The sequence below is a fragment of the Chiloscyllium punctatum genome, chromosome 8 (genome assembly GCF_047496795.1).
Source record: "Chiloscyllium punctatum isolate Juve2018m chromosome 8, sChiPun1.3, whole genome shotgun sequence".
NCBI lineage: Eukaryota > Metazoa > Chordata > Chondrichthyes > Orectolobiformes > Hemiscylliidae > Chiloscyllium > Chiloscyllium punctatum.
Window position 1 is genome coordinate 128013656 of NC_092746.1, and position 26274 is coordinate 128039929.

General features: G+C 49.1%; 1 protein-coding gene across 1 annotated transcript in view; it reads right to left on the minus strand.

Moving 5' to 3' along the window:
- The window catches only part of cfap20 (cilia and flagella associated protein 20), a 30793-nt gene extending 4757 nt beyond the window's left edge, over positions 1-26036 (minus strand). The window contains exons 1-5 of the mRNA XM_072576459.1: positions 25786-26036; positions 25668-25754; positions 9197-9276; positions 5099-5210; positions 4357-4545 (exon numbers count right to left, since the gene is read on the minus strand). Of these exons, the coding sequence (XP_072432560.1) occupies positions 4357-4545; positions 5099-5210; positions 9197-9276; positions 25668-25751 (465 nt within the window). The 5' untranslated portion in view covers positions 25752-25754; positions 25786-26036. The remainder of the gene's footprint in view (positions 1-4356; positions 4546-5098; positions 5211-9196; positions 9277-25667; positions 25755-25785) is intronic.
- Between the last annotated feature and the right edge of the window lie 238 nt (positions 26037-26274).

Here is a 26274-nt window from a genome sequence, read left to right on the forward strand (position 1 = left end):
GCACTGAACAACCCCACTGCCCTGTGACCAACTCCCCCTCCCACTCTACCAAGCACATGCAAGTCATGGGCTGCCTCTACCACCAAACTCTCGCCACCCAACGCCTGGAGGAAGAACGCCTCATCTTCCACCTTGGGACCCTCCAACCCCACGGAACCAATGTGGATTTCACCAGCTTTCCCACCTCCCCTCCCCCCACATCCCAGATCCAACCCTCCAACTTGGCACCCCCTATTGACCCATCCACCTTCCTTCCCATCTATCACCTTCTCCCCACCTTCAATCGACATTCCCAGCTCCCTTCACCCTAACCCCACCCCCCTCCCATTTATCTCTCAGCCCACAAGCCTCATTCCTGATGAAGGGTTTATGCTCAAAACATTGATTCTCCTGCTCCTCACATGCTGTGCTTTTCCAGCACCACACTCTTCAACTCTGATCTCCAGCATGTGCAGTCTTCACTTTCTCATTCCTGGCAACATCCTGGTAAACCTTCTCTGTATCTCTCCAAAGCATCCACATCCTCTTCCGGTATATGGTGACCAGAACGGAATGCAATATTCAAAGTGTGGCCTAACTAAAGTTCTAAAAAGCTGCAGCATGACTTGTCTATCCTTATACTCAATGCCCCTTCCAATGAAGGCTAGCCCTACCTCAGGCCTTTTTTTACTGCCTTATCTACCTGCTGCCACCTTCAGTGATCTGTGGACCTGCACACCCAGGTCCCTCTGCATATCAAGATTCCTAAGGGTCTGCCATTCACTGTATAATTTCCACCTGCACTTGACCTTCCAAAACACATCCCCTCACATTGTTCAGCTTAAACTCCATCTGCCATTTTTCTGCCCAAATGATCTATATTCTGCTGTACTCTCTGACACTCCTCCTCACTCTCTGCAACTCCAATCTTCGCACTCAGCCACAAACGTCCTGATTAGACCAGCTACGTTTTCCTCCAAATCATTTATGTAGACTACAAGCAGCAGAGGTCCCAGCACTGATCGCTGTGGAACAGCACTTGTCACAGCTCTCCATTCCGAAAACATCCTTCCACCACCACCCTCTGTCTCCTGTGACTAAACTGGTTCTGTACCCATCTTGCCAGCTCACCCTGATACCATGTGACTTCACCGCTTGTACCAGTCAGCTCAAACAGCCACCTCCAAACAAAGCTCTCCAGTTCCGGCCTAATATTATTTTGGTTTGCCTTCCCCTAATGTAATACCTTCACCTGAGCACTCCTGTATTTCCCTACCCAGGAGTATGTTAAAACTCACTGTATTTTGGTCACTACTCACAAAATGCTCCCCCACTGAAACTTCACTCACATGGCCGGGCTCATTCCCAAAACCATATCCAGTATCACCCCTTCCCTAGTAAGACTGTTTACATACAGTGTTAAGAAACCCTCCTGATTGGTCCTTACAAATTCTGCCCCATCCAAGCCCTGAGCACGTAGTGAGTCCTAGTCGACATAGGGGAAGTTAAAATCACCTATCACACAACTCCGCTGTTTTTAACACCTTTCCAAAATCTGTCCATATATTCTCTCCTCTAGCTCCCCCTGGCTGTTGGGAGGCCTGTAGAATATCCCAGTCATTGGAATTTCACCTTTCTTGCTCCTGAGCTCTATCCAGATTGTGTCACTGCACGAGTCCTCTGATGGATCCTCCCTCAGTACAGCTGGGAGATACTCCTTTATCAGTAATACAACTCCCTCCCCCCCCCCCCCCCCCCCCCCCCCACCCCACACACCTTTCACCTCCCTATCACACCTGAAACATCGAAATCCTGGGACATCCAGCTGCCAGGCCTGGCCCTCTTTTAGCCGAGTCTCTGTAATTGCAATAACGTCGGTACAGTAGTCTCTCCCACCGTACCCGCGGGGGGATATGTTCCAGGACCTCCTGCAGAAGCCCGAAACCGCGGCCAGGAGTGAACCCATCCATTTCAATGGGAAACGTACCTTCCCAGTAGCTCCCTGGCTCCGGCCGTGGTAAACCGTGGGTAAGTGAAACCATGGAATACAATTCCCCAGATACGGGGGTCGCCCTTTACTCACCAATGCTCCAAGTTTATCTACCTTGCCTATTCTACTTTTTACATTGAAACACATGCATTTCAGACCTGCTCCCCTGCTCTTTTCAGCAACGTTTCCCTGCCTGTTCTTAGGCACGTTTGCCTTGGTTTCTAACTCTCCCTCCGTTTCTGCACCTACTGCCCTACTCTTCTGGTTCCCATCCCCCTTCCACACTAATTGAAGGCCTCCCTAACCACTCTGCCAAGTACCCCTCCCCTCCCTCAAAAGGGCATTGGTCCCAGTCCACAGAGTCACGGGCCCTCAGACAGGGTCTGCACCATCTCCATCATAAATAGGCGCCCCCTGACCTCCCGGCCCAGTTCTGGTTGTGATGACGCTGGCCTGGGTTTATTTGGAAGAGAGTCTGTACATCTCCAAGTGGCTACGGGAGACAGCGCAAGTCAACAATCGGAACAAGCCTTTAGGTCCTTAAAAAAAAAAACAGCTGTAACACTGTGACCAGTTCTCCAAGATCAGGATCTCTCGTTTTCTTTAGCTGTAGCGCCCCAGAAGAGTTGGAACTTCAGTTAAAAAAAGGATTCCTCACTGAAATCTCCCTTAATGTTGTTCCCTTCTGGGTTAGAGAATTGCCTGTAAGAATCGATGTCTGAATTTACCTTTTTGCCAGGAGGTGTAGTTATAGGGTGTTACTATATTGGCACAGTTAGTTAGTTAGTTAGTAACAGATACTGTTAAGTTTTCCAATAGTAAAAGTTGTTCTAAAATCCTCTTTCTTTTGTTTATATTTTAACTATAGCGTTTAAATAATTTGTGTTTTGCTTAATATCAGGTGGTTTGACCAGCCCCATCACATATTTCAGATCCAACTTTAAAATGAGAAAGCATTCGGGCCGAGGCTACCTTCTTAAAGAGGGGATCTGGTCTGGGCCATAACCCAGTCTCTCCAACAAGGCCTAGGGCTGGGGTTGAGGCTGGGGCTGGAGAACATGCTCTCAGCACCCACCCTGTCAAGTTCCCTCAGGACTTTTATATACCCAGCCTACAACAGATCCCATAGAACAAAAGCAGATCCCAGAAAAGCTCACTAAGACCAAGTGTTTTCTGTGCCTCCTCTTTCACAATGCTGACTGACTAACAAACCAGGTTTCTTCAGGTGACCAAATTTCAGATATCTCCCTGCCCCCATCTCACTCCCTGATTTCTGCTCTTTAATCCACACCCCAAGCTTGTGAGTTTACAGTTTGTCATTCTGCCTTTTAGAAACATGTTGAGTCTGGTCCAACCCTCTCCAGGATAGAAGCCCATGTCCTTCCTGCCCTGTTGTTTGACTCTTAGAGCAATCCAATCTCCAGTTCCTCTCAGGAACTTCAGACTGGCTTCTAGTCTGACAACACCTCAAACTTCAAACTCCTCTGCTTGACAAACTTGTGTCATGTGAAGGTGCCAGTGTTGAACTGGGGTCAAAAATCAAACGACACCAGGTTATAGTCCAACAGGTTTATTTGAAATTCAAAGCTTTCAGAGCGCGACTCCTTTGTCAGGTGTGGTGACCGAAACCTTACAATTTCCAGTAAAGCTGTTGCACAATAACCTGGAGTCATTTGATTTTCAATCTTAAGAAACCTCCAACTTTGCCTTTCCCCAATCTCTGGAAATCTCTTCCAGACCCTCCGCAAAAACCACCTCGCTCAATAACCATGGTGCCTTTCCCAAAAGCATTGACGGAGTTGTCAGCACTGCTTTACACTTTGCCCACTGCCCTGTAAGTGTTTTCCCTTCAGCCGTTGATCCAACTCTCTCTGCACAGGTAGCGTTGGCTCTGCTTGTACTGCCCTTTCCAACCACACGTTCCAGATCACAGTGACTGTGTGAAATTAGGATCCCACCTCCCCTGCACATTTGGCTATTGGCAAATCCATCTCTCCTGGTTTGTGATTGTTCTACTACAGAAAACAGTTTCTCTTCATTTACTGAAAACCATAACTTTGAACATCTCTGCTCAACCCTGCTCTGTTCCAAACAGAACAATCCCAGTTTCTTTCATCTCTCCAGACTAACTGAAGTCCCATCATCCCATGTCCTCACCAATACATGGACATCTCCCTAAAACGTGGCATCTGAGACTGGACACAATGTGCTCTTCATTTTAAAATACAAGCAGTTGATCCATCTCCCATGTTAAACGCTCACTCCCACCCCGACTCCAGCTGACAGTCCCACCCCCCTCCATCTCCCCCGTACTCGCAGTCTCGATGTAGTTAAACCCTCACTCCCACCCCGACTCCAGCTGACAGTCCCATCCCCCTCGATCTCACCTGTACACGCAGAGTCTCGATGTAGTTTGTGCCGTATGCCCTCCGGGTAAAATCGGACAGGTTAAACTGGATCTGGTTCCAGCCGTCATCCAGCCTCATCGGCATGGTGCAGATGAAGGGCTTCACCCGAGTCGTACTCTGGTAGTTACTCGCTCGGAATCGCCTACGCACATTCTTATCATCGAGAACCTGCGTACAGAGAGGGGGCAGAACAGACAGGCAGTGCCAGGCAGAGTCCAGTTGACAGCTCGGCTAAACCCTGCCTTACCCTGCTCTGTTCCAAACACAACAATCCCAGTTTCTTTCATCTCTCCAGACTAACTGAAGTCCCATCATCCCAAGTCCTCATCAATCCATGGACATCTCCCTTAAATGTAGCATCATGAGGCAGGCAGCACCTGGGAAGAGGGAGAGGGGGACGGGCAGGCAGGAACCCCGGGGCAGAGGGAGAGGGGGACGGGCAGGCAGTGAGGTGGGTGGCAAATGGACAGTCAGTGCCAAGGGGAGTGAGGGAGGTTGATGGTGAACGGACAGTCAGTGCCAGGGGGAGTGAGAGAACGAGAGCAGACGCTCCAAACTGGGCAGAGGATTGTTGGGGAGGACGAACCAGGTAAATGAGGCCTGGGCAGAGTGAGTACATGCAGCCAAGTGCAGCCTGTGCAATCCCCCCAGAGTGCCACCTTCTCCATCCCTCCCCACGCAGCTCAGTGACTAAGTGCAGGGATCTTAGCCTCACTCTCACCTGGACTTCAAAGGTGAAATATTTCTTCAGGTTCTTGATGATCATCACCAGGAAGGGCAGCTTGATACCGAGAGTCTTCTTCGGGTCTGCTGGGCAGGTGATGTACGTCGTGCTGTAAAGGATTTCCATTCTCGTTACTTTCACCTTCAACTCTGACCAACCTCAGAATCCCAACTCCAGGCCCTGGGAGCAGCAGCTCACTCTGGCCAGCTCACTGCCACGTGTCATAGGAGCAGGAGGAGGCCATTCAGCCCCATTATTTGTGCCATTTTAACACTATCCCTCAACATCATCAGTGTCCAGAAATCTATCAAGCTCTGTCTTGAAAACTCAATGAGTCAACATCGACAGCCCTCTGAGGGAAGGAAACCCACAGATTCAGTCTCCTCAACTGCTCAAAAATTACAGAGATCTTGATGAGCTGAGGATTGGCAAATGCAATTCAATACAGAGAAGTGTGAGGTGTTGCACTTTGGAAAGTCAAACCAAGGTAAGACTTATCCAGTAAATGATAAGGTCCTGAGGTGTGCCATGGAACAGAGGGTCCCAGGAATACAGGTACATAGTTCATTGAAAAGGGTGTCACAGGTAGACAGGATAGTGAAGTAGGCATTTAACGTGTTGGCCTTCATTGATCGAGGCATTGAATATAGGAGTTGGGACATTATGCTACAGTTATACAAATCATTAGTGAGGCTGCATTTGGAATATTGAGAGGGGTTTTGGTCACCCTGTTATAGGAAAGACATAATTAAACAGGAAAGAGTGCAAAGAGGATTTATGAGGATGTTGCCAGGACTAGTAGGCCTGAGTTATCAGGAGAGGTTGGCCAGGATAGGACTTTATTCCTATTTAGGAATGTAGGAGTATGAGGGGTGACCTTATTGAGGAGTATAAAATCATGAGGGGCATTGATAGGACAAATGCAGATAATCCTTTCCCCAGGGATGGGGAATTGAAAACTAGAGGGCATAGGTTTAAGGTGAGAGGGGAAAGGTTTAGGAAGGACGTGAGGGGCAACTTCTTCACACAGAGAGTGGTGCCTACATGGAATGGGCTGCCAGAGCAAGTGGTTGAAGCAGGTACAATAGCAACATTTAAAAAACATTTGGGTAGGTACATGGATGGGAAGGGTTTAGAAGGATATGGACCAAACGCAGGCAACTGGAACGAGCTGGTCAGCACGGGCCAGTTTGGGCCAAATGGGCCTGTTTCCATGCTGTGTTACTCTGTTACTCAGCAGGAGACAATCCTCTGAACCCAGGGATGAATTCAGTGAACCTGGTGGCCGAAGGGTCTCTCTCAGTGCTGATAAACATCTTCACTTCTGAAGGGTCACTGGACCTGAAACGTTAACTTGGCTTTCTCTCCACAGATGCTGCCAGACCCTGCTGAGTTTCTCCAGAAATCTGTTTCTGATCAAGACGGTCTATGGGTCCGGTGCATTCTCTCTATAGAAAGTACAGACAAAGTGTCCCACATCTCACACATTCTCCATGTTTGTGGGGTCTTGGCCATTTCAGAGACATGGATGGAGCAAAGACAGGAATGTTGCAGGTTCCGGGGTTTAGGTGTTTCAGTAAGAACAGGAAAGGTGGTAAAAGAGGGGGAGATGTAGCTTTGTTAGTCAAGGACAGTGTTATGGTGGCAGAAAGGATGTTTGATGAGGACTTGTCTACAGAGGTAGCATGGGCTGAGGTTAGAAACAGCAAAGGAGAGGTCACTCTGTTGAGAGTTTTCGATAGGCTTCTGAAAAGTTCCAGAGATGTAGAGGGGCCTACTTCCACATTGTAGGGATTCTAGGAAAACCCTTAAGCTATCTATAGTTATGGAAGGAATAAAAGAATGACTAGAGTAAGATTAGGGCCAATCAAGGACAGTAGTGGGAAGTTGTGTGTGGTGTCCAAGGAGATAGGAGGGGTGTTAAATTAATATTTTTTGTCAGTATTCACACAGGAAAACTACAATGTTGTGGAGGAGAATACTGAGATGCAGGCTACTAGACGAGACGGGATTGAGGTTCACAAGGAGGTGGTGTCAGCAATTCTAGAAAGTGCGAAAATAGATAAATTCCCTGGACGAGATGGGATTTACTCTAGGATTCTCTGGGAAGCTAGGGAGGAGATTGCAGAGCCTTTGGCTTTGATCTTTATGTTGTCATTGTCTACAGGAATAGTGCCAGAAGACTGGAGGATAGCAAATGTTCCCTTGTTCAAGGAGAGTAGAGACAACTCTGGTAATTATAGACCAGTGAGCCTTACTTCGGTTGTGGGTAAAGTGTTGGAAAGGAATATAAGAGATGTGATTTATAATCATCTACACAGGAATAACCTGATTAGGGATAGTCAACACAGTTTGTGAAGGGTAGGTCATGCCTCACTAACCTTATTGAGTTCTTTGAGAAAGTGACCGAACAGATAGAGGAGGGTAAAGCAGTTGGTGTGGTGTATATGGATTTCAGTAAGGTGTTTGATAAGGTTCCCCACGATAAGCTACTGAACAAAATACAGAGGCATGGGATTGAGGGTGACTTAGCGATTTGGATCAGAAATTGGCTAGCGGTGGTGGTTGATGGGACATATTCACCCCAGAGCTCAGTTACTAGTGGGGTATCACAAGGATCTGTTTTGGGCCCACTGCTGTTTGTCATTTTTATAAATGACCTGGATGAGGGCACAGAAGGATGGGTTAGTAAATTTGTGGATGACACTAAGGTAGGCAGAGTTGTAGACAGTGCAGAAGTATGTTGCAGGTTACAGAAGGACAAGGAAAAGCTGCAGAGCTGGGCTGAGACGTGGCAAATGGAGTTTAATGCAGAAAAGTGTGAGGTGATTCACTTTCGAAGGAGTGACAGGAATACAGAGTACTAGGCAAATGGTAAGATTCTTGGTCGTGTAGATGAGCAGAGAGATCTTGCTGTGCATGTACATAGGTCCCTCAAAGTTGCCAACCAGGTTGATAGGATTGTTAGGAAGGCGGACAGTGTGTTAGCTTTTATTGATAGAGGGATTGTGTTTCGGAGCCATGAGATCATGCTACAGCTGTACAAAACTCTGGTGTGGCCACACTTGGGAGTATTGCGTACAGTTCCGGTCACTGCATTATAGGAAGGATGTGGAAACATTGGAAAGGGTTCAGAGGCTAGGATGTTGCCTGGTATGGAGGGAAGATCTTATGAAGAAAGGCTGAGGAAATTGAGGCTGTTTTTGTTAGAGAGAAGAAGGTTGAGAGGTGACTTAATACAGACATAAAGATGATCAGAGGGTTAGACAAGGTGGACAGTGAGAGCCTTTTTCCTCAGATGGTGATGGCTAGCACCAGGGGACATAGCTTTAAATTGATAGATATAGGTCAGATGTCAGAGGTACTTTCATTACTCAATAGTAGGGGTGTGGAACACACTGCGACAGACGTAGACTCGCCAACTTTAAGGGCATTTAAGTGGTCACTGGATAAACATATGAATCATAATGGAATAGTGTAGGTTAGATGGATTTCAGGTTGGTTTCACAGGTTCATGGAACTTCAAGGGCTGAAGGGCCTGTACTACGCTGTAATGTTCTGTGTTTTGTGTGTGGACTCATACAAGTGCTATACAAGTGAAGGAAGACTCCTGGACTTCAACTCCTTGCAACAAAGGCCAACATACCATCTTTCTCTAGTTCAAGGAAACTCAGTCACTTTGGTCTGAAGGTGGTGCCCCACTGTGACAGTGCATCTTAGCCCCTCACTGTGTTAATGTGGGACTGAAGGAGTGTGTGGGGTGGGACCGTGTCTGGGACCCTCACCGTGTTAATGTGGAACTGAAGGAGTGTGTGTGTGTGTGTGTGTGTGTGTGTGTGTGTGTGTGTAGGAGCATGTCAGAGCCCCTCACTGTGCTAATGTGGGACTGAAGGAGCGCGTGTGTGTGTGTGAGCCCCTCACCGTGTTAATGTGGACTGAAGGTGTGTGTGTCTGAGCCTCTCACCGTGTTAATGTGGGACTGAAGGGGAGTGTGGGAGTGAAGGAGCAGGTGTGTGGGGTGGGAGCGTGTCTGAGCCCCTCACTGTTAATGTGGGTCATTCCATTTTCAAGTAATACAGAATCTGAGTGACCCACCTGACATTGGTTCCTTCAACCTCCAAGACCAGGGACTGGATGTCATTGTCAGTGATTCTCTTTATGTGGCCGTTTCTCACCTGGAATTAACAGAATCATTCACTGTTCAACTATAATAATCTAGGTCTTTACCTGGGCCTAACACCAAGACCAAAATGGTATCAACTGTAAAAAGGAATACTCTGTGGATACTTTACATAATTAATCTGGATTTGATCTGTCAGAGATAACAGAACTAGCCTTTGTCTGAATGTCTGTTACACAGCAAACCATATAGTCACTTCACAGAGAGACTCAGTGGACAGAGCAAGAACTGCAAGCTCAGGGGGAGGTGTGTTCACTGCTATAAATACGGTGACAAACAGCGCATCCCCGTGCGTCAAAGGCTGTCTGAGCACGCAATGGGATGGAGGAGGAAACTAAACCCAGAATAATTCACAGCAGCATCAGTCAAGAAGCACCCAGACAAATGCATAAATAGGAAGGGAATAGAGGAATACGGATCCTGTACGTGAAGACAGTTTAGTATATAGAAGGGCAAAAATATGTCGGTGCAGACTTGGAGGGCCGAAGGGCCCCTTCCTGTGCTGTATTGTTCTTTACTCAAACCCAGGTTCAGTTGGGCAATCAAAAGGATTTATCAACATTTCAGAAAACATGGCAAATGTTCCTTCTGAAAGATAAGCAGACACCAGCGCAGTGCAGCACAGACAGAACAGGAACTACATCAGGTTGGGAAAGGGCGTATGTAGCCTTCACTCAGCTCTGTCTGATTGGGTTTCTGTGTTGTTTGAACCAACTGCAGGAAACACTCAAATCCAGTTCGACTGGGCTAACCAAAGGCCACAAAAGCCCTTTCCCAACCAGATGTCGTTCTGGTTCTGCCCGTGCTCCACCGTAAAGATCAAGACGAGAAGTCACCAGCACCAGAGTTGAGAGACAAGGATGATTTATTTGCATCGATTGTTTCTGTTAATGCTGCCCAATTCAACTGGCCATGCAATTTGCTTATGTCAACTATCACAATGTAGTGGCAGGCTCTGGTAGCTGGATAGCCGAGAGGAGCCAGATTTCAGACACCCCCATCAGAATCTCCTGCTGACTGTAGTCAGTGAAAATAGCTGCTGTTTAAGGTCACTGACAGCTTTCAGTGGCAGCTCCTGTCTAGCCCTCCCTCACTACCTGCTCAGCATCAGACCAACTTAGAACAATCTTGAGGGAGGTGGTTTCATTAGCACAAAGTGTTGAAATACTGGAAAAGGTGTCTCTCAGCACAGGTCTGTGCGTGATGGGGTTTAGAAGGGTGAGGGGGAATCCGGGAGAAAGTGGCCTTGGAGGGAAGTAAGGGGGGAGGTGTGGGCACAAGGTTTGCATTTCTTGCGGTTGCAGGGGAAGGTGCCGGGAGTGGAGGTTGGGTTGGTGGGGGGTGTGGACCTGACGAGGGAGTCACAGAGGGAGTGGTCTTTCCGGAACGCTGATAGGGGGTGGGGGGGGGGGGTGGAGGGAGGGAAATAGATCCTTGGTGGTGGGGTCTGTTTGGAGATGGCGGAAATGACGAAGGAAGATACGATGTATATGGAGGTTGATGGGGTGTTAGGTGAGGACCAGTGGGGTTCTGTCCTGGTGACGATTGGAGGGGCAGGGTTCAAGGGCGGAAGAGTGGGAAGTGGAGGAGATTTGGTGGAGAGCATCGCCGATCACGTCCTGGGGGGATATTGCGGTCTTTGAAGAAGGAGGCCATCTGGGTTGTTCGGTATTGGAACTGGTCCTCCTGGGAGCAGATGCGACGGAGACAAAGGAATTGGGAATATGGGATGGTGTTTTTACAGGGGGCAGGGTGGGAGGAGGTGTAGTCTAGGTAGCTGTGGGAGTCGGTCGGTTTATAGTAAATGTCCGTGTTGATTTGGTTGTCCGAGATAGAAATGGAGAGGTCAAGGAAGGGGAGGGAGGAGTCTGAGACGGTCCAGGTAAATTTGAGGTCGGGGTGAGAGGTGTTAGTAAAGTGGATGAACTGTTCAACCTCCTCGTGGGAGCACGAGGCAGCGCCGATACAGTCATCGATGTAGCGGAGGAAAAGGTGGGGGGTGGTGCCAGTGTAGCTGCGGAAGATGGACTGTTCCACATATCCTACAAAGAGGCAGGCATAGCTGGGGCCCATGCGGGTGCCCATGGCTACTCCTTTGGTTTGGAGGAAGTGGGAGGATTGGAAAGAGAAGTTGTTCAGGGTGAGGACCAGTTCAGTCAGTCGAAGGAGGGTGTCAGTGAAAGGGTGCTGGTTGGTACGGCGGGAAAGGAAGAAGTGGAGGGCTTTGAGTCCTTCGTGATGGGGGATGGAGGTGTACAGGGACTGGATGTCCATGGTGAAGATAAGGTGTTGGGGGCCAGGGAAGCAAAAATCATGGAGGAGGTGGAGGGCGTGGGTGGTGTCCGGAACGTAAGTGGGGAGTTCTTGGACAAAGGGGGACAGGACCGTGTCGAGGTATACAGAGATGAGTTTGGTGGGGCAGGAGCAGGCTGAGACAATGGGTCGGCCGGGACAGTCAGGTTTGTGGATTTTGAGCAGGAGGTAGAAACGGGCGGTGCAGGGTTGTGGGACTATGAGGTTGGAGGCGGTGGATGGGAGATCCCCTGAGGTGATGAGGTTATGGATGGTCTGGGAGATGATGGTTTGGTGATGGGAGGTGGGGTCATGGTCAAGGGGGCAGTAGGAGGAGGTGTCTGCGAGCTGGCGTTTAGCCTCAGCGGAGTAAAGGTCGGTGCGCCAAACTACCACCGCGCCTCCCTTGTCTGCCGGTTTGATCGTGAGGTTGGGGTTGGAACAGAGGGAGTGGAGGGCTGCACGTTCCGAGGGTGAGGGGTTGGAGTGGGTAAGAGGGGTGGACAGGTTGAGGCGGTTAATGTCGCGGCAGCAGTTGGCTATGAAGCCATACATCGATGACCGTATCGGTGCTGCCTCGTGCTCCCACGAGGAGGTTGAACAGTTCATCCACTTTACCAATACCTTCCACCCCGACCTCAAATTTACCTGGACCGTCTCAGACTCGTCCCTCCCCTTCCTAGACCTCTCCATTTCTACCTCGGGCGACCGACTCAGACAATAAACCGATCAACTCCCACAGCTACCTAGATTACACCTCCTCCCACCCTGCTCCCTGTAAAAATGCCATCCCATATTCCCAATTCCTTCGTTTCTGCCGCATCTGCTCTCAAGAAGACCAATTCCAAAACCGTATAACCCAGCTGGCCTCCTTCTTCAAAGACCGCAATTTCCCCTCAGACGTGATTGACGATGCCCTCCACCGCATCTCCTCCACTTCCCGCTCCTCTGCCCTTGAACCCCGCCCCCCAATCTGTCCCACCAGGACAGAACCCCACATTTGAGTGGGAGCAACGGCCGAGTAAAAGGGAACCCGGGAGACTACAGCTAAGGTAAGACAGTTTGTTTTAAAATTACTTACCTGTAGCGGGCAGCGGTGTTATTTTTTTCTCTCTCTTCACAGAAAGAGCGGGAGCAGCAGAGGAAGTGACAGCAAACAGAGGGGCAGCCGGGAAGGAGAACAGTGAGTATAAATACTCACCCTTTAATCACCAACGGTCATTTGAGTGGGAGCAGCCGCGTGAGCTGGCCGGAAGTGAGGTTGGAGCGCATAGCTGGGTGGGAAGGTAAGTGATTAGTATTTGAGTGGGTGTGTTCTAGACCCCAGGTCCTACTTTCGTAGGGCCTCCCTCCCACCCTCCTCCTCCAACCTAACTTTAAAGTCCACAGGTTATTGACTCAGTGTTCTTGTTTTTGGAGACAAAGTGTACAGTCATGGCAGCGCAGGCGGTGGAATGTTCCTCCTGCAGGATGTTTAAGGTAGGGGTGACCACCGATACTCCTGCCGACTTTGTCTGCAGGAAATGCAGTCAGATCCTGCTCCTCACCGAACGAGTTAGGGAACTGGAACTGGAGTTGGATGAACTGAGGATTATTCGAGAGGCTGAGAGGGTGATTGATAGAAGCTACAGGGACATAGTTACGCCGGAGAACAGAGGTAGCTGGATAACAGTTAGAGGTGGGAAGGGGAAGAAGCAGACAGTGCAGGGATCCCCTGTGGTTGTTCCCCTAAAAAATAAGTATACAGCTTTGGAAACTGTTGGGGGGGGGACAGCCTTGCAGGTGTAAGCTGCAGTGAAGGGGTCTGTGGCTCTGAGGCTCAGAAGGGAAAGGGGGTGAGGAGGAGAGCACTAGTTATTGGAGACTCTCTAGTTAGAGGGACGGACAGGCGGTTCTGTGGACATGGGCGAGACTCTCGGATGGTTTGTTGCCTCCCGGGTGCTAGGGTCCGAGACGTCTCGGACCGTGTCTTCAGAATCCTTAAGGGGGAGGGTGTGCAGCCAAAAGTCATGGTACACATTGGCACCAACGACATAGGTAGGAAGAGGGGTGGGGAGGTCATTCAAGAGCTCAAGGAGTTAGGCTGGAAGCTAAAAGCTAGGACAGACAGAGTCATCATCTCTGGGTTGTTGCCGGTGCCACGTGACAGTGAGGCAAAGAATAGGGAGAGAGTGCAGTTGAACACGTGGCTGCAAGGATGGTGTAGGAGGGAGGGCTTCAGATATTTGGACAATTGCACTGCATTCTGGGGAAGGTGGGACCTGTATAAACAGGACGGGTTGCACCTGAACCAGAAGGGCACCAATATCCTGGGGGGTAGGTTTGCTAGCACTCTTCGGGGGGGTTTAAACTAATTTGGCAGGGGGATGGGATCCGGACTTGTAGTCCAGCAAGTAAGCTAGCTGTGTGTCAGGATGTCCAAGAATGTAGGGGGGCTGTGGAGAAGGTAGCACCGACAGGGACTACTTGCGGACACAGAGATGGGCTCAAGTGCGTATACTTCAATGCAAGGAGTATCAGAAATAAGGTGGGTGAACTTAAGGCGTGGATCGGTACCTGGGACTACGATGTTGTGGCCATCACGGAAACGTGGATAGATGAGGGACAGGAATGGCTGTTGGAGGTTCCTGGTTACAGATGTTTCCGTAAGATTGGGGGGGGTGGTAAAAAAGGAGGGGGGGTGGCATTGCTAATTAGAAATGGTATAACGGCTGCAGAAAGGAAGTTTGAGGGGGATCTGCCTTTGGAGGTAGTATGGGCTGAAGTCAGAAGTAGGAAAGGAGCAGTCACCTTGTTGGGTGTTTACTATAGGCCCCCCAATAGCAGCAGAGATGTGGAGAAACAGATTGGGAAACAGATTTTGGAAAGGTGCAGAAGCCACAGGGTAGTAGTCATGGGCGACTTCAACTTTCCAAATATTGATTGGAAGCTCTTTAGATCAAGTAGATTGGACAGGGCAGTGTTTGTGCAGTGTGTCCAGGAAGCTTTTCTAACGCAGTATGTAGATTGTCCAACCAGAGGGGAGGCCATATTGGATTTGGTACTCGGTAATGAACCGGGACAAGTGGTGGGCTTGTTAGTGGGTGAACATTTTGGTGATGGTGACCACAATTCTGTGACTTTCACCTTGGTTATGGAGAGAGATAGGTGCACACAACAAGGTAGATTTTACAATTGGGGGAAGGGAAATTACGATGCTGTAAGACAGGATTTGAGGAGCATACGTTGGGAGCATAGGCTGTCAGGGAAGGATGTGGTGGAAATGTTGAATTTTTTCAAGGAGCAGATACGACGTGTCCTTGATATGTATGTACCTGTCAGGCAGGAAAGAGATGGTTGTGTGAGGGAGCCTTGGTTGACGAGGGAGGTTGAATGTCTAGTAAAGAGGAAGAAGGATGCTTACATAAGGTTGAGGAAACAAGGTTCAGACAGAGCAGTAGAGGGATACAGGATAGCTAGAAGGGACCTGAAGAAAGGGATTAGGAGAGCTAAGAGAGGGCATGAAAAATCCTTGGCGGATAGGATCAAGGATAACCCCAAGGCATTTTATGCGTATGTGAGAAACCTGAGAATGACGAGAACAAGGGTAGGTCCGATCAAGGACAGTAGTGGGAGACTGTGTATTGAGTCGGAAGAGATAGGAGAGGTCTTAAACAAGTACTTCTCTTCAGTATTTACGAATGAGAGGGACCGTATTGTTGAAGAGGAGAGTGTGAAACGGACTGTTAAGCTAGAAGAGATACTTGTTAGGAAGGAAGATGTGTTGGACATTTTGAACAACTTGAGGATAGACAAGTCCCGCGGGCCTGACGGGATATATCCTAGGATTATGTGGGAAGCAAGAGAGGAAATTGCAGTACCGTTAGCAATGATCTTCTCGTCTTCACTGGCAACGGGGGTGGTACCAGGGGACTGGAGAGTAGCGAATGTTGTGCCCCTGTTCAAAAAAGGGAATAGGGATAACCCCGGGAATTACAGGCCAGTTAGTCTTACTTCTGTGGTAGGCAAAGTAATGGAAAGGGTACTGAGGGATAGGATTTACGAGTATCTGGAAAGACACTGCTTGATTAGGGACAGCCAGCACGGATTTGTGAAGGGTAGGTCTTGCCTTACAAGTCTTATTGAATTCTTCGAGGAGGTGACCAAGTATGTGGATGAGGGTAGAGCAGTGGATGTAGTGTACATGGATTTTAGTAAGGCATTTGATAAGGTTCCCCATGGTAGGCTTATGCGGAAAGTCTGGAGGCATGGGATAGAGGGAAATTTGGCCAGTTGGATAGAAAACTGGCTAACCGGTCGAAGTCAGAGGGTGGTGGTAGATGGTAAATATTCAACCTGGAGCCCAGTTACAAGTGGAGTTCCGCAGGGATCAGTTCTGGGTCCTCTGCTGTTTGTAATTTTTATTAATGACTTAGATGAGGGAGTTGAAGGGTGGGTCAGTAAATTTGCAGATGATACAAAGATAGATGGAGTTGCGGACAGTGAGGAGGGCATTTGTCGTTTGCAAAGGGACTTAGATATGATGCAGAGCTGGGCTGAGGAGTGGCAGATGGAGTTCAACCCTGCCAAGTGTGAGGTTGTCTATTTTGGAAGAACAAATAAGAATGCGGAATACAGGGTTAACGGTAGGGTTCTTAGTCAGGTGGAGGAACAGAGGGATCTTGGGGTCTATGTACATAGATCTTTGAAAGTTGCCACTCAGGTGGATAGAGTTTGTAAGAAGGCCTATGGTGTATTATCGTTCATTAGCAGAGGGATTGAATTCAAGAGTCGTGAAGTGATGTTGCAGCTGTACAGGACTTTGGTTAGGCCACATTTGGAGTACTGTGGGCAGTTCTGGTCGCCTCACTTTAGGAAAGATATGGAAGCTTTGGAGAGGGTGCAGAGAAGATTTACCAGGATGTTGCCTGGAATGGAGAATAGGTCGTACGAGGATAGGTTGAGAGTTCTCGGCCTTTTCTCGTTGGAACGGCGAAGGATGAGGGGTGACTTGATAGAAGGTTTATAAGATGATCAGAGGAATAGATAGAGTAGACAGTCAGAAACTTTTTCCCCGGGTACAACAGAGTGTTACAAGGGGACATAAATTTAAGGTGAAGGGTGGAAGGTATAGGGGAGATGTCAGGGGTGGGTTCTTTACCCAGAGAGTGGTGGGGGCATGGAATGCACTGCCCGTGGGAGTGGTAGAGTCAGAATCATTGGCGACCTTTAAGCGGCATTTGGATAGGTACATGGATGGGTGCTTAATCTAGGTTAGAAGTTCGGCACAACATCGTGGGCCGAAGGGCCTGTTCTGTGCTGCTGTATTGTTCTATGTTCTATGGTCCTCACCTACCACCCCACCGACCTCCATATACAGCGTATCATCCTTCGTCATTTCCGCCACCTCCAAACAGACCCCACCACCAGGGATATATTTCCCTCCCCACCCCTATCAGCGTTCCGGAAAGACCACTCCCTCCGCAACTCCCTCATCAGGTCCACACGCCCCATCAACCCAACCTCCACTCCCGGCACCTTCCCCTGCAACAGCAAGAAATGCAAAACTTGCGGCCACACCTCCCCCCTCACTTCCCTCCAAGGCCCCAAGGGATCCTTCCATATCCGTCACAAATTCACCTGCATCTCCACACACATCATTTACTGCATCTGCTGCATCCGATGTGGCCTCCTCTACACTGGGGAGACAGGCCGTCTACTTGCGGAACGTTTCAGAGAACACCTCTGGGACACCCGCACCAACCAACCAACCTAACCGCCCCATGGTCGAACACTTTAACTCCCCCTCCCACTCCGCCAAGGACATACAGGTCCTTGGACTCCTCCATCGCCAGACCATGGCAACACGACGCCTGGAGGAAGAACACCTCATCTTCCGCCTAGGAACCCTCCAACTACAAGGGATGAATGCAGATTTCTCCAGCTTCCTCATTTCCTCTCCCCCCACCTTATCTCAGTCCCAACCCTCGGACTCAACGCCACCTTCTTGACCTGCAATCTTCTTCCCGACCTCTCCACCCCCAACCCCTCTCTGGCCGATCACCCTCACCTTAACCTCCTTCCACCGATCGCATTCCCAATGCCCCTCCCCCAAGTCCCTCCTCCCTACCTTTTATCTTAGCCTGCTTGGCACACCCTCCTCATTCCTGAAGAAGGGCTGATGCCCGAAACGTCGATTCCCCTGCTCCTTGGATGCTGCCTGACCTGCTGCGCTTTTCCAGCAGCACATTTTTCAGCTCTGAGGGGGAATCTGACTGAAACGTACAGAATACCAAGAGGCCCGGAGAAGATGTTTCCACTCTTAGGACAGACTAGGTCCCAAGGGCATAGTTTCAGAGTGAACCAACAACTCTTTCAAATTGAAATGAGAAGGAATTTCTTCAGCCTGAGGCTGGTTAACCTGTGGGATTTTGTTGCAACAGAGGGCTGTGGAGGCCAAGTCACTGAGTGTATTTAAGACATAGATAGATAGGTTAATGGTTCAAAGATTAAGGAGAGAAGGCAGGAGAATGGGTTCGAGCAATATATCAGCCACGATCCAATGGAAGAGTCGACTCAATGGGCTAAATGACCAAATTCTGTTCCTATATTTTATGGTCTCCCATCCTAACACCAAGGCAACTGATGTTACAACTAAAAAAAACTGAAAGAACCACAGATGCTGGAAATCAGAAAGAAAACCAGAATTCCTATATTGTGGAAGCGTGCCCATTTGACCCATCGAATCCACACTAACACTATGAGCAACTTAGCATGGCCAATCCACCTAATCTGCACATTTGGACTATGGGAGGAAACCCACACAGGCATGGGCAGATTGGGCAAATTCAACCGAGACACACAGTCACCCAAGGGTGGAATCGCACCCAGGTCCCTGCTGCTGTGAGGCAGCAGTGCTAACCACTTGAGTCATCGTGCCATTTCATAGATGGAAGGAAGATGATTGATGAAGCAGCTGAAGATGGTTGGGCCGAGGACACTACCCTGAGGGACTCCTGCAGAGATGTCCTGGAGCTGAGATGACTGAGCTCCAACTTGTCCTGCCAAGCAGGTTGCTGAAAATGTGTTGCTGGAAAAGCGCAGCAGGTCAGGCAGCATCCAAGGAACAGGAGAATCGACGTTTCGGGCATAAGCCCTTCTTTAGGAATGCCAAGCAGGTTCCCAAACTAAACTAGCTCCACCTGTCTGTGTTTGGCCCATAGAAACCTTTCCTATTCATGTACTTATCAAAATGTCTTTTAAATGTTGTAATTGTACCTGCATCCACCACTTCCTCTGGCAGTACATTCCACACACAAAACAATGTATAAAAATGTTGTTCCTTGTCCTTTTCAAATCTTTCTTCTCTCACTCTAAAAAATACACCCCATTGTTTTGAACTCCCCACCCTAGGGAAAAGACATTTGCTATTCACCTTATCGATGCTACTCATGACTTTATAAACCTCTACAAGGTCACCCCTCAAATTCCGAAGCTCCAGTGAAAAAATGTCCGAACCAGAGGACACAGCTAAATAAGGGCTAGGCCATTTAGGACAGAGAGGAGGAGAAACTTCTTCACCCAGAGAGTGGTGGGTATGTGGAATGCTCTGCCCCAGAAGGCAGTGGAGGCCCAGTCTCTGGATTAAGAAAGAGTTGGATAGAGCTCTCAAGGATAGTGGAATCAAGGGTTATGGGGATAAGGCAGGAACAGGATACTGATTGTGGATGATCAGCCATGATCATAATGAATGATGGTGCAGTCTCGAAGGACAGAATGGCCTACTCCTGCACCTATTGTCTATTGTCTTATCCAAATGACTCAAACCCTCCAGTCCAGGAACATCTTGGGAAATGTTTTCTGAACTCTCTCCAATTTAAAAATACCCTTCCTATAACAGGGCAACTGCTACCGCAAACAGTACTCCAGAAGCAGTCTCACCGTATCCTGTACAACTTCAGCTTGACGCTCCAACTCCTTTACTCATCAAGTCTGACCAATGAAGACAAACATGCTAAACACCATCTGTCTAACTGTGATGCAGATTTCAAAGAATTATGTACCTGAACTCCAAGGTCTCTGTTCTGCATCACTACCCAGGGCCTTACATTTAACTGTACAAGTCCTACCATTGTTTTACCAAAATGGAATACATTGCATTTATTATGATAAACCACTTTACCCTCATCCATCTATTTTGGTCAGCTTCTGAAAGAACCGAATAAGGTTTGTAAGGCACGACCTACTCTTCACAAAACTGTGTTGACTATCCCGAACTAACTTACTCCTTTCTTGATGATTATAAATCTTATCTCTTATAACCTTTTACCCACAACTGAAGTAAGGCTCACTGGTCTGTAATTCCCAGGGTTGTCTCTACTCCCCGTCTTGAACAAGGGAACAACATTTGCTATCCTCCAGTCTTCTGGCACTATTCTTGTAGACAATGATGACATAAAGATCAAAGCCAAAGGTTCAACAATCTCCTCCCTGGATTCCCAGAGAATCCAAGGATAAATCCCATCTGGCCCAGGGGAACTTGTCTATTTCTACACTTTCTAGAATTTCTAACACCACGTCCTTGTGAACCTTAACCCCATCTAGTCCAGTAGCCTGTATCTCCGTATTCTCCTCCACCACATTTTCTTTTTGTAGTGTAAATAACGATGAAAAATATTCATTTCCCACTTCCCCAATCTCCTCTGACTCCATGCACAACTTCCCACTCCTGCCCTTGATTAGCCCTAATCTTACTTTAGTCATTCTTTTATTCCTGATACATCTATAGAAAGCCTTAGGGCTTTCCCTGATCCTAGCCGCCAATGACTTTTCATGTCCCCTCCTGGCTCTTCATTGCTCTCTCCTTAGGTCTTTCCTGGCTAGCTTGTAACTCTCAAGTGTCCTAACTGAGCCTTCACATCTCATCCTAACATAAGCTTTCTTCTTGCACTTGACAGAGATTCAACTTCCTTAGTAAACTACAGCTCCTGCACTTAACAACTTCCTCCCTACCTAACCAGTCCACACGTATCAAGAACCCACAATAGCTGGTCCTTGAATAAGCTCCACATTTCAATTGAGCGCATCTCCTGGAGTTTCCTGCCCCACCAGGGCGGCTCAGTGGTTAGCACTGCTGCCTCACAGCGCAAGGGACCCGGGTTCAATTCCCACCTCGGATGACTGTTAGTCAGTGTGCTGTTTGCAAGTTCTCCCGTGTCTGCGTGGGTTTCCTCCGGGTGCTCTGGTTTCCTCCCACAGTCCAAAGATGTGCAGATCAGGCAAATTTGCCATGCTAAACTGTTAGGTGCATTAGTCAGAGGGGGGTGGGTTACTCTTCGGAGGGTCGGTGTGGACTTGTTGGGCCAAAGGGCCTGTTTCCACACTGTAGGGAATCTAATCTAATCTAATCCTATGCATCCTAAATCTTGCCTAATCGCATCATAATTGCCTTTCCCCCAGCAATAACTCTTGCACTGCTGTATACAGTGAAAACTCAATTATCCAAACGTGATGGGTGGGCACTATTTCGTTTGGATAATCGATTATTCGGAAAATCAATTAAATGCCTTTCCTCTGGGGCTCGGAGTTTTAAAGTCTGCTCCCTGTTCAGGAGGCTGCAGCAGCACACAGCGCACAAGACACTGCCCCCAACCTGGTCCCTCACCATTTCCACCCCCCTCCCCCCACCAGCACAAAGCGCATGAGCCCTCCCCTCCCCAGTCCAACCCGAAGCCCCAGCAGAAAGCGCGCGAGCCCCCCCACCCCAACACAGCCACCACCACCCCCACACCACATACCCCAACCTCCCCAACAATCCTCTTTCTGGGGCAGCAGGACTGGACATCAACAAGACTGCTGCAGCTGCCTTTGTGGGGTAGGTCTCCAAATAGCGCACAGCCATACACCCAACTTTTACTGCAAATGTTTGACAGGTTCCATGTTTGCCCTGAACAGGACAGTGTTGGAGAGACTATTCCTGGGGGGGGGGTTAGGGTACACCCCTGTGTAGAACTCCAGGGAAAGTGTGGGGAGACTAAAAATCACTGAAAATGTTGTAAAATAAAATTTTCCTTGCACAAAACATTTATATTTGATCTAATAGTCATTTCTGAAATATGGTGTAGCATCTTTCTGATGTCTAGGTAATCATCCCCCTCTCAGATGACCTACAATATCTGCAGCTCAGCAACTGTGTACAACAACGTCTGGACCTCAAGCAACTTTGGCTCAAAAACCATGAAGCTGTGCACAAACTCCCGGAATGTTGCAGTCCTGATATACTACTTATGCTACCGCGTCAATCTGATATTATTTGTTTGGTTACTAAATTATCCTCTCCTATCGTGGAGACAAAAAGGAGAAACAACAGCTACTGGAGATAAGACAACATTCTTCCCTGCACCACACTCTCAGAGTTGCACTAGGCCATGAAACACTCTGTTCACAAAGCTAACCATCTCATCGTAATATAGCTGTACAAGACATCGGTGAGGCCACATTTGGAGTACTGCAATTGCACATTCTCCCAGTGTCTGCTTGGGTCTCCTCCGGGTGCTCCAGCTTCCTCCTACAGTCCAAAGATGTGCAGATTAGGTGAACTGGCCATGCTAAATTAACCATAGTGTGTAGGTTAGGTGCATTAGACAGAGGAATGGGTCTGGGTAGGAGATTGTTTGGATGGCCAGTGTGGATTTTTTGGGCCTAATGGCCTGTTTCCACATTGTAGGGATTCCACGATTCTAATTCTGGTCACCCTGCCAAAAGGAAGATTTATTAAACTGAAAAAGATTTACGATGATGTAACAGAGACTGGAAGGTTTGAGTTGTAAGGAGAGGCTGGATAGGCTGGATCTGTTTTTCCCGTGGAGTGTCAGAGGCTGAGGTTTATAAAATCATGAGATGAATAGCCAAGGTCTTTCCCACAGGGGAGGGGACTCCAAAAGTAGAGGGCAAAAGCTTTAAGGTGAGAAGGGGAAGATGTTAAACAGACATGAGGGTGTGACAGAAGGTGATGTGTTTACAGAATGAGCTGTCAAAGGAAGTGGTGGAAGCTGTTACAATTACAACATTTAACACACATTTGGACAGGTACATGGATAGGAAAGGTTTACAGGGTCATGGTCAAACGCAGCCAAATGTGATCAGTTCAGTTTAGGAAATCTGATCAGCATGGACTAGTTGGCCCAAAGGTTATCCATTGTTTCCATGCTGTTTACCTCAGTGACTCGATAATCATTTGCAATAGTTTCTCTTCCTGACCTGCCTTCAAACCTTGGTTCTGAAGGAGGGCCACGGGACCTGAAATGTTAACTCTCATTTCTCTCCACAGATGCCGCCAAACCTGCTGAGATTTTCCAGCAATTTCTGTTTTTATTTCACTCCCCCTAGGATGGATCCTTGCTTGCACCACCCCTCCCCCCACTGTAATCCGCATCTACATAAAATCATATTTTTAAGTTACTTTAAATTCTTTGAGCATCACTGAGAGGTCAGGCATGTTGCTGCCCAACCCCAGTGGCCCTTGAACTGATTAGCTCTCCAGGCCATTTCTGAAGGCATTTAAGAGTCACTCACATTGATGAGGATCTGAAGACACATGCAGGCAGGCCCAGGTAAAGGCAACAGATTTCCTTCCCTAAAAGGACAGTAATGAACCAGAAGGGGTTTTATAACAATTGACAACAGTCACTTTTAGGTAAAAACAATGACTGCAGATGCTGGAAAGCAAATACTGGATTAGTGGTGCTGGAAGAGCACAGCAGTTCAGGCAGCATCCAACGAGCAACGAAATCGACGTTTCGCGAAACATCGATTTCGCTGCTCGTTGGATGCTGCCTGAACTGCTGTGCTCTTCCAGCACCACTAATCCAGTAACAGTCACTTTTAGACTGGCTTTTAATTCCAGGTCTTTAATAAATTCAAATCTCATTATTTCGCATGGATGCATTCAAACCCAAGACCTCAGAACATTAGCTGAAGGCTCTGGTTTAATCTACCACTGGAAGAAAGTGAGGACTGCAGATGCTGGAGATCAGAGTCGAGAGTGTGGTGCTGGAAAAGCACAGCAGGTCAGGTAGTGTCTGAGGAGCAGGAGAATCAACGTTTTGAGCATAAGCCCTTCATCAGGAATGAGGCTTGTGGGCCAAGGGAGCTGAGCGATAAATGGGAGAGGGGTGGGGGGGGGATAGGTGGGAATGCAATTTGCTAATGAAGGTGGGGGTGAAGGTGATAGGTGGGAAGAAATATGGACGGATGGGACAATTCAAGAGGGCGGTGCCGAGTTGGAAGGTTTGGATCTGGGATAAGGTCTGGGAGGAGGGGAATATCAGGAAACTGGTGAAATCCACATTGATCCCATGTGGTTGGAGGGTCCCAAAGCAGAAGATGAGGCGTTTTTTCTCCAGTCATCGGATGGTAAGGGGTTGGCAATGGAGGAGGCCCAGGACCTGCATGTCCTTGGGGGAGTGGGAGGGAGAGTTAAAGTGTTCAGCCATGGGCCGGTGGGGTTGTTTTGTGCGTGTGTCCCGGAGATGTTCTCTGAAGCATTCCAAAGGTTGGCGTTCTGTCTCCCCAATGTAGAGGAGACCACATCGGAGGCAATGGACAGTAAATGACATGTGTGAAAGTGCAGGTAAGTCTCAGAGGATATGGAAGGCTCCTTTGGGGCCTTGGACAGAGGTAAAGGGGTAGGTGTGGGCACTGGCTTTGCAATTCCTGCAGTGGTTGGGGAAGGTATCATGAGGTGTGGTTCTCACAAGATAGCCATGGAGAGAATGGTCTTTACAGTGCATGGATAGGGAAATGGGTGGTGGGGTCTGTTTGTAGTTGGTGAAAATGGCGGAGGATGATGCAATGTATCCAGAGATTGGTGGGATGGAAGGTGAGGACCAGGAGGGTTCAGTCCTTGTTGCGTTGGGAGGGCTGGGGTCAGAGAGCAGAGGTGCAGGAAGTGGATGAGACGCGCTGGTGGGCACCATGGACCACGTGAGAGGGTAAGAAGGAGGCCATCTGGGATGTTCTGTGGTGGAATTGGTCCTCCTGGGAGCAGATGCGACAGAAGCAGAGGAATTGGGAGTAAGGGATAGCGTTTTTACAAGAGGCAGGGTGCAAGGAGGTGTAGTACAGGTAGCTGTGGGAGTCGGTGGGTTTGAAGTAGATGTCCTTGTTGAGTCGGTCGCTGGAAATGGAGATGGAGAGTTCCAGGAAGGCAAAGGAGGTGTCCAAGATGGTCCCGCTGAACTTAAGGTCGGGGTGAAACATATTAGTAAAGTTGATGAACTGTTCAACCTCCTCCTGGGAGCACGAGGTAACACTGATACAGTCATCAATGTAGCAGAGGAAAAGGTGCCTGTGTACCTGAGGAAGATGGACTGTTCCATGTACCCGAAGAGGCAGATGTGGCTGGGGGCCATGCGGGTGCCAACGGAGAAAACGGATTCAAAGGAGAAATTACTGAGGGTGAGGACCAGTTCAGTCAAACAAATGAGAGTGTGTCAGTGGATGCACTGGTGGGGACAATGGGGAGAGGAATCTGCTACTGTCTCCCCTTGTCTGAAGCCACACAGAGTTTCCACATATGCTGACAGCACTTGGTTCTACTGTGTCATCAGCTCTCCTACTGATTTGCTGCCACTAAATAAAGAAAATTTCTTCTTGTGGAAGGATCGAGAACACTATGAAAATCAGAGTTGCCTGAAATCGAAACAGAATCAAGGAGAACATTATTTCCTTCCCCCCCCCCCACCCCCCTCTCTCTCTCGGTTATTGGGGGACACTTGCTGAAATTGGGGCTGGACACAGTTTTTCAACAATTGTTAAACTAGAGATGGATAGATTGTTAACCAAGAGGTGAAAGTGAGGGCAGCAGATGCTGGAGATCAGAGTCTGGATCGGGGGTGGTGCTGGAGAAGCGCAGCAGGTCAGGCAGGGGCCGAGGAGCAGGAAAACCGACGTTTCGGGCAAAACAAACCCCTCCATTTGAGCAGAAACCTCCCCAAGCGGCAATCCTCGGTAAGGAGAGGGGGGAGGGGGGGTTACACTGCGGGGCCCGAAGCCTGAGGCCTAGTCCCCGTCCCCCCGGGGGGGTAAAGCCAGGGGGTGAGGGTCGTTCCTCACCTTCTTGTCCCAGATCTGAAGGGGCTTGCTGCCGATACTGTAGAGGATCGAGAGGAATCCGCTCTGGAACGTGTTCTTGAACATCTCTGAGCGCCGCCGGACCCGCGGGGGGGAGGGGGGGGGGCCCTAGCAACGTCCGGGTGGAACCCGCGGCCCCACCACAAAGGTTCCGGCTGTCTGAGTGTGAGGGTTCCGCCCGCGCAGGCGCCGCTCACCCGCCGGCTCCGACCTTCCCCACGAGCCGGGAGGGGGGTAGGGGGGAGGGGGTTCGGGAGGGTACCCCAGCAGCTTCTCACCGGAGCCGGCAAACGGTCAAGGATGCGAGCCCGCTCCCTGTGTTTGGAGAAGCAGCGCCCGTGGCCGCTGCAGCCCCGGTTACTAAGGGCCGTTGCTATGGCGACACCCCCCGCCCCGTCTCTCCCATCGGCCTCTTGTTTGCTGTTTGGATCCGCCGTCACTATGGTTTCGGAGGCCAGCCGTGATTGGTCAGACCGCAGCCGTCCAACACCTCATTGGTTGCGCAGGCCGGCCCGGAGCGTGCCGCGAGTTATTTGCATGCCTGCCGCCGATTGGCTCTTTGTACGGGGGTGGGCTCCCCACCTACCAT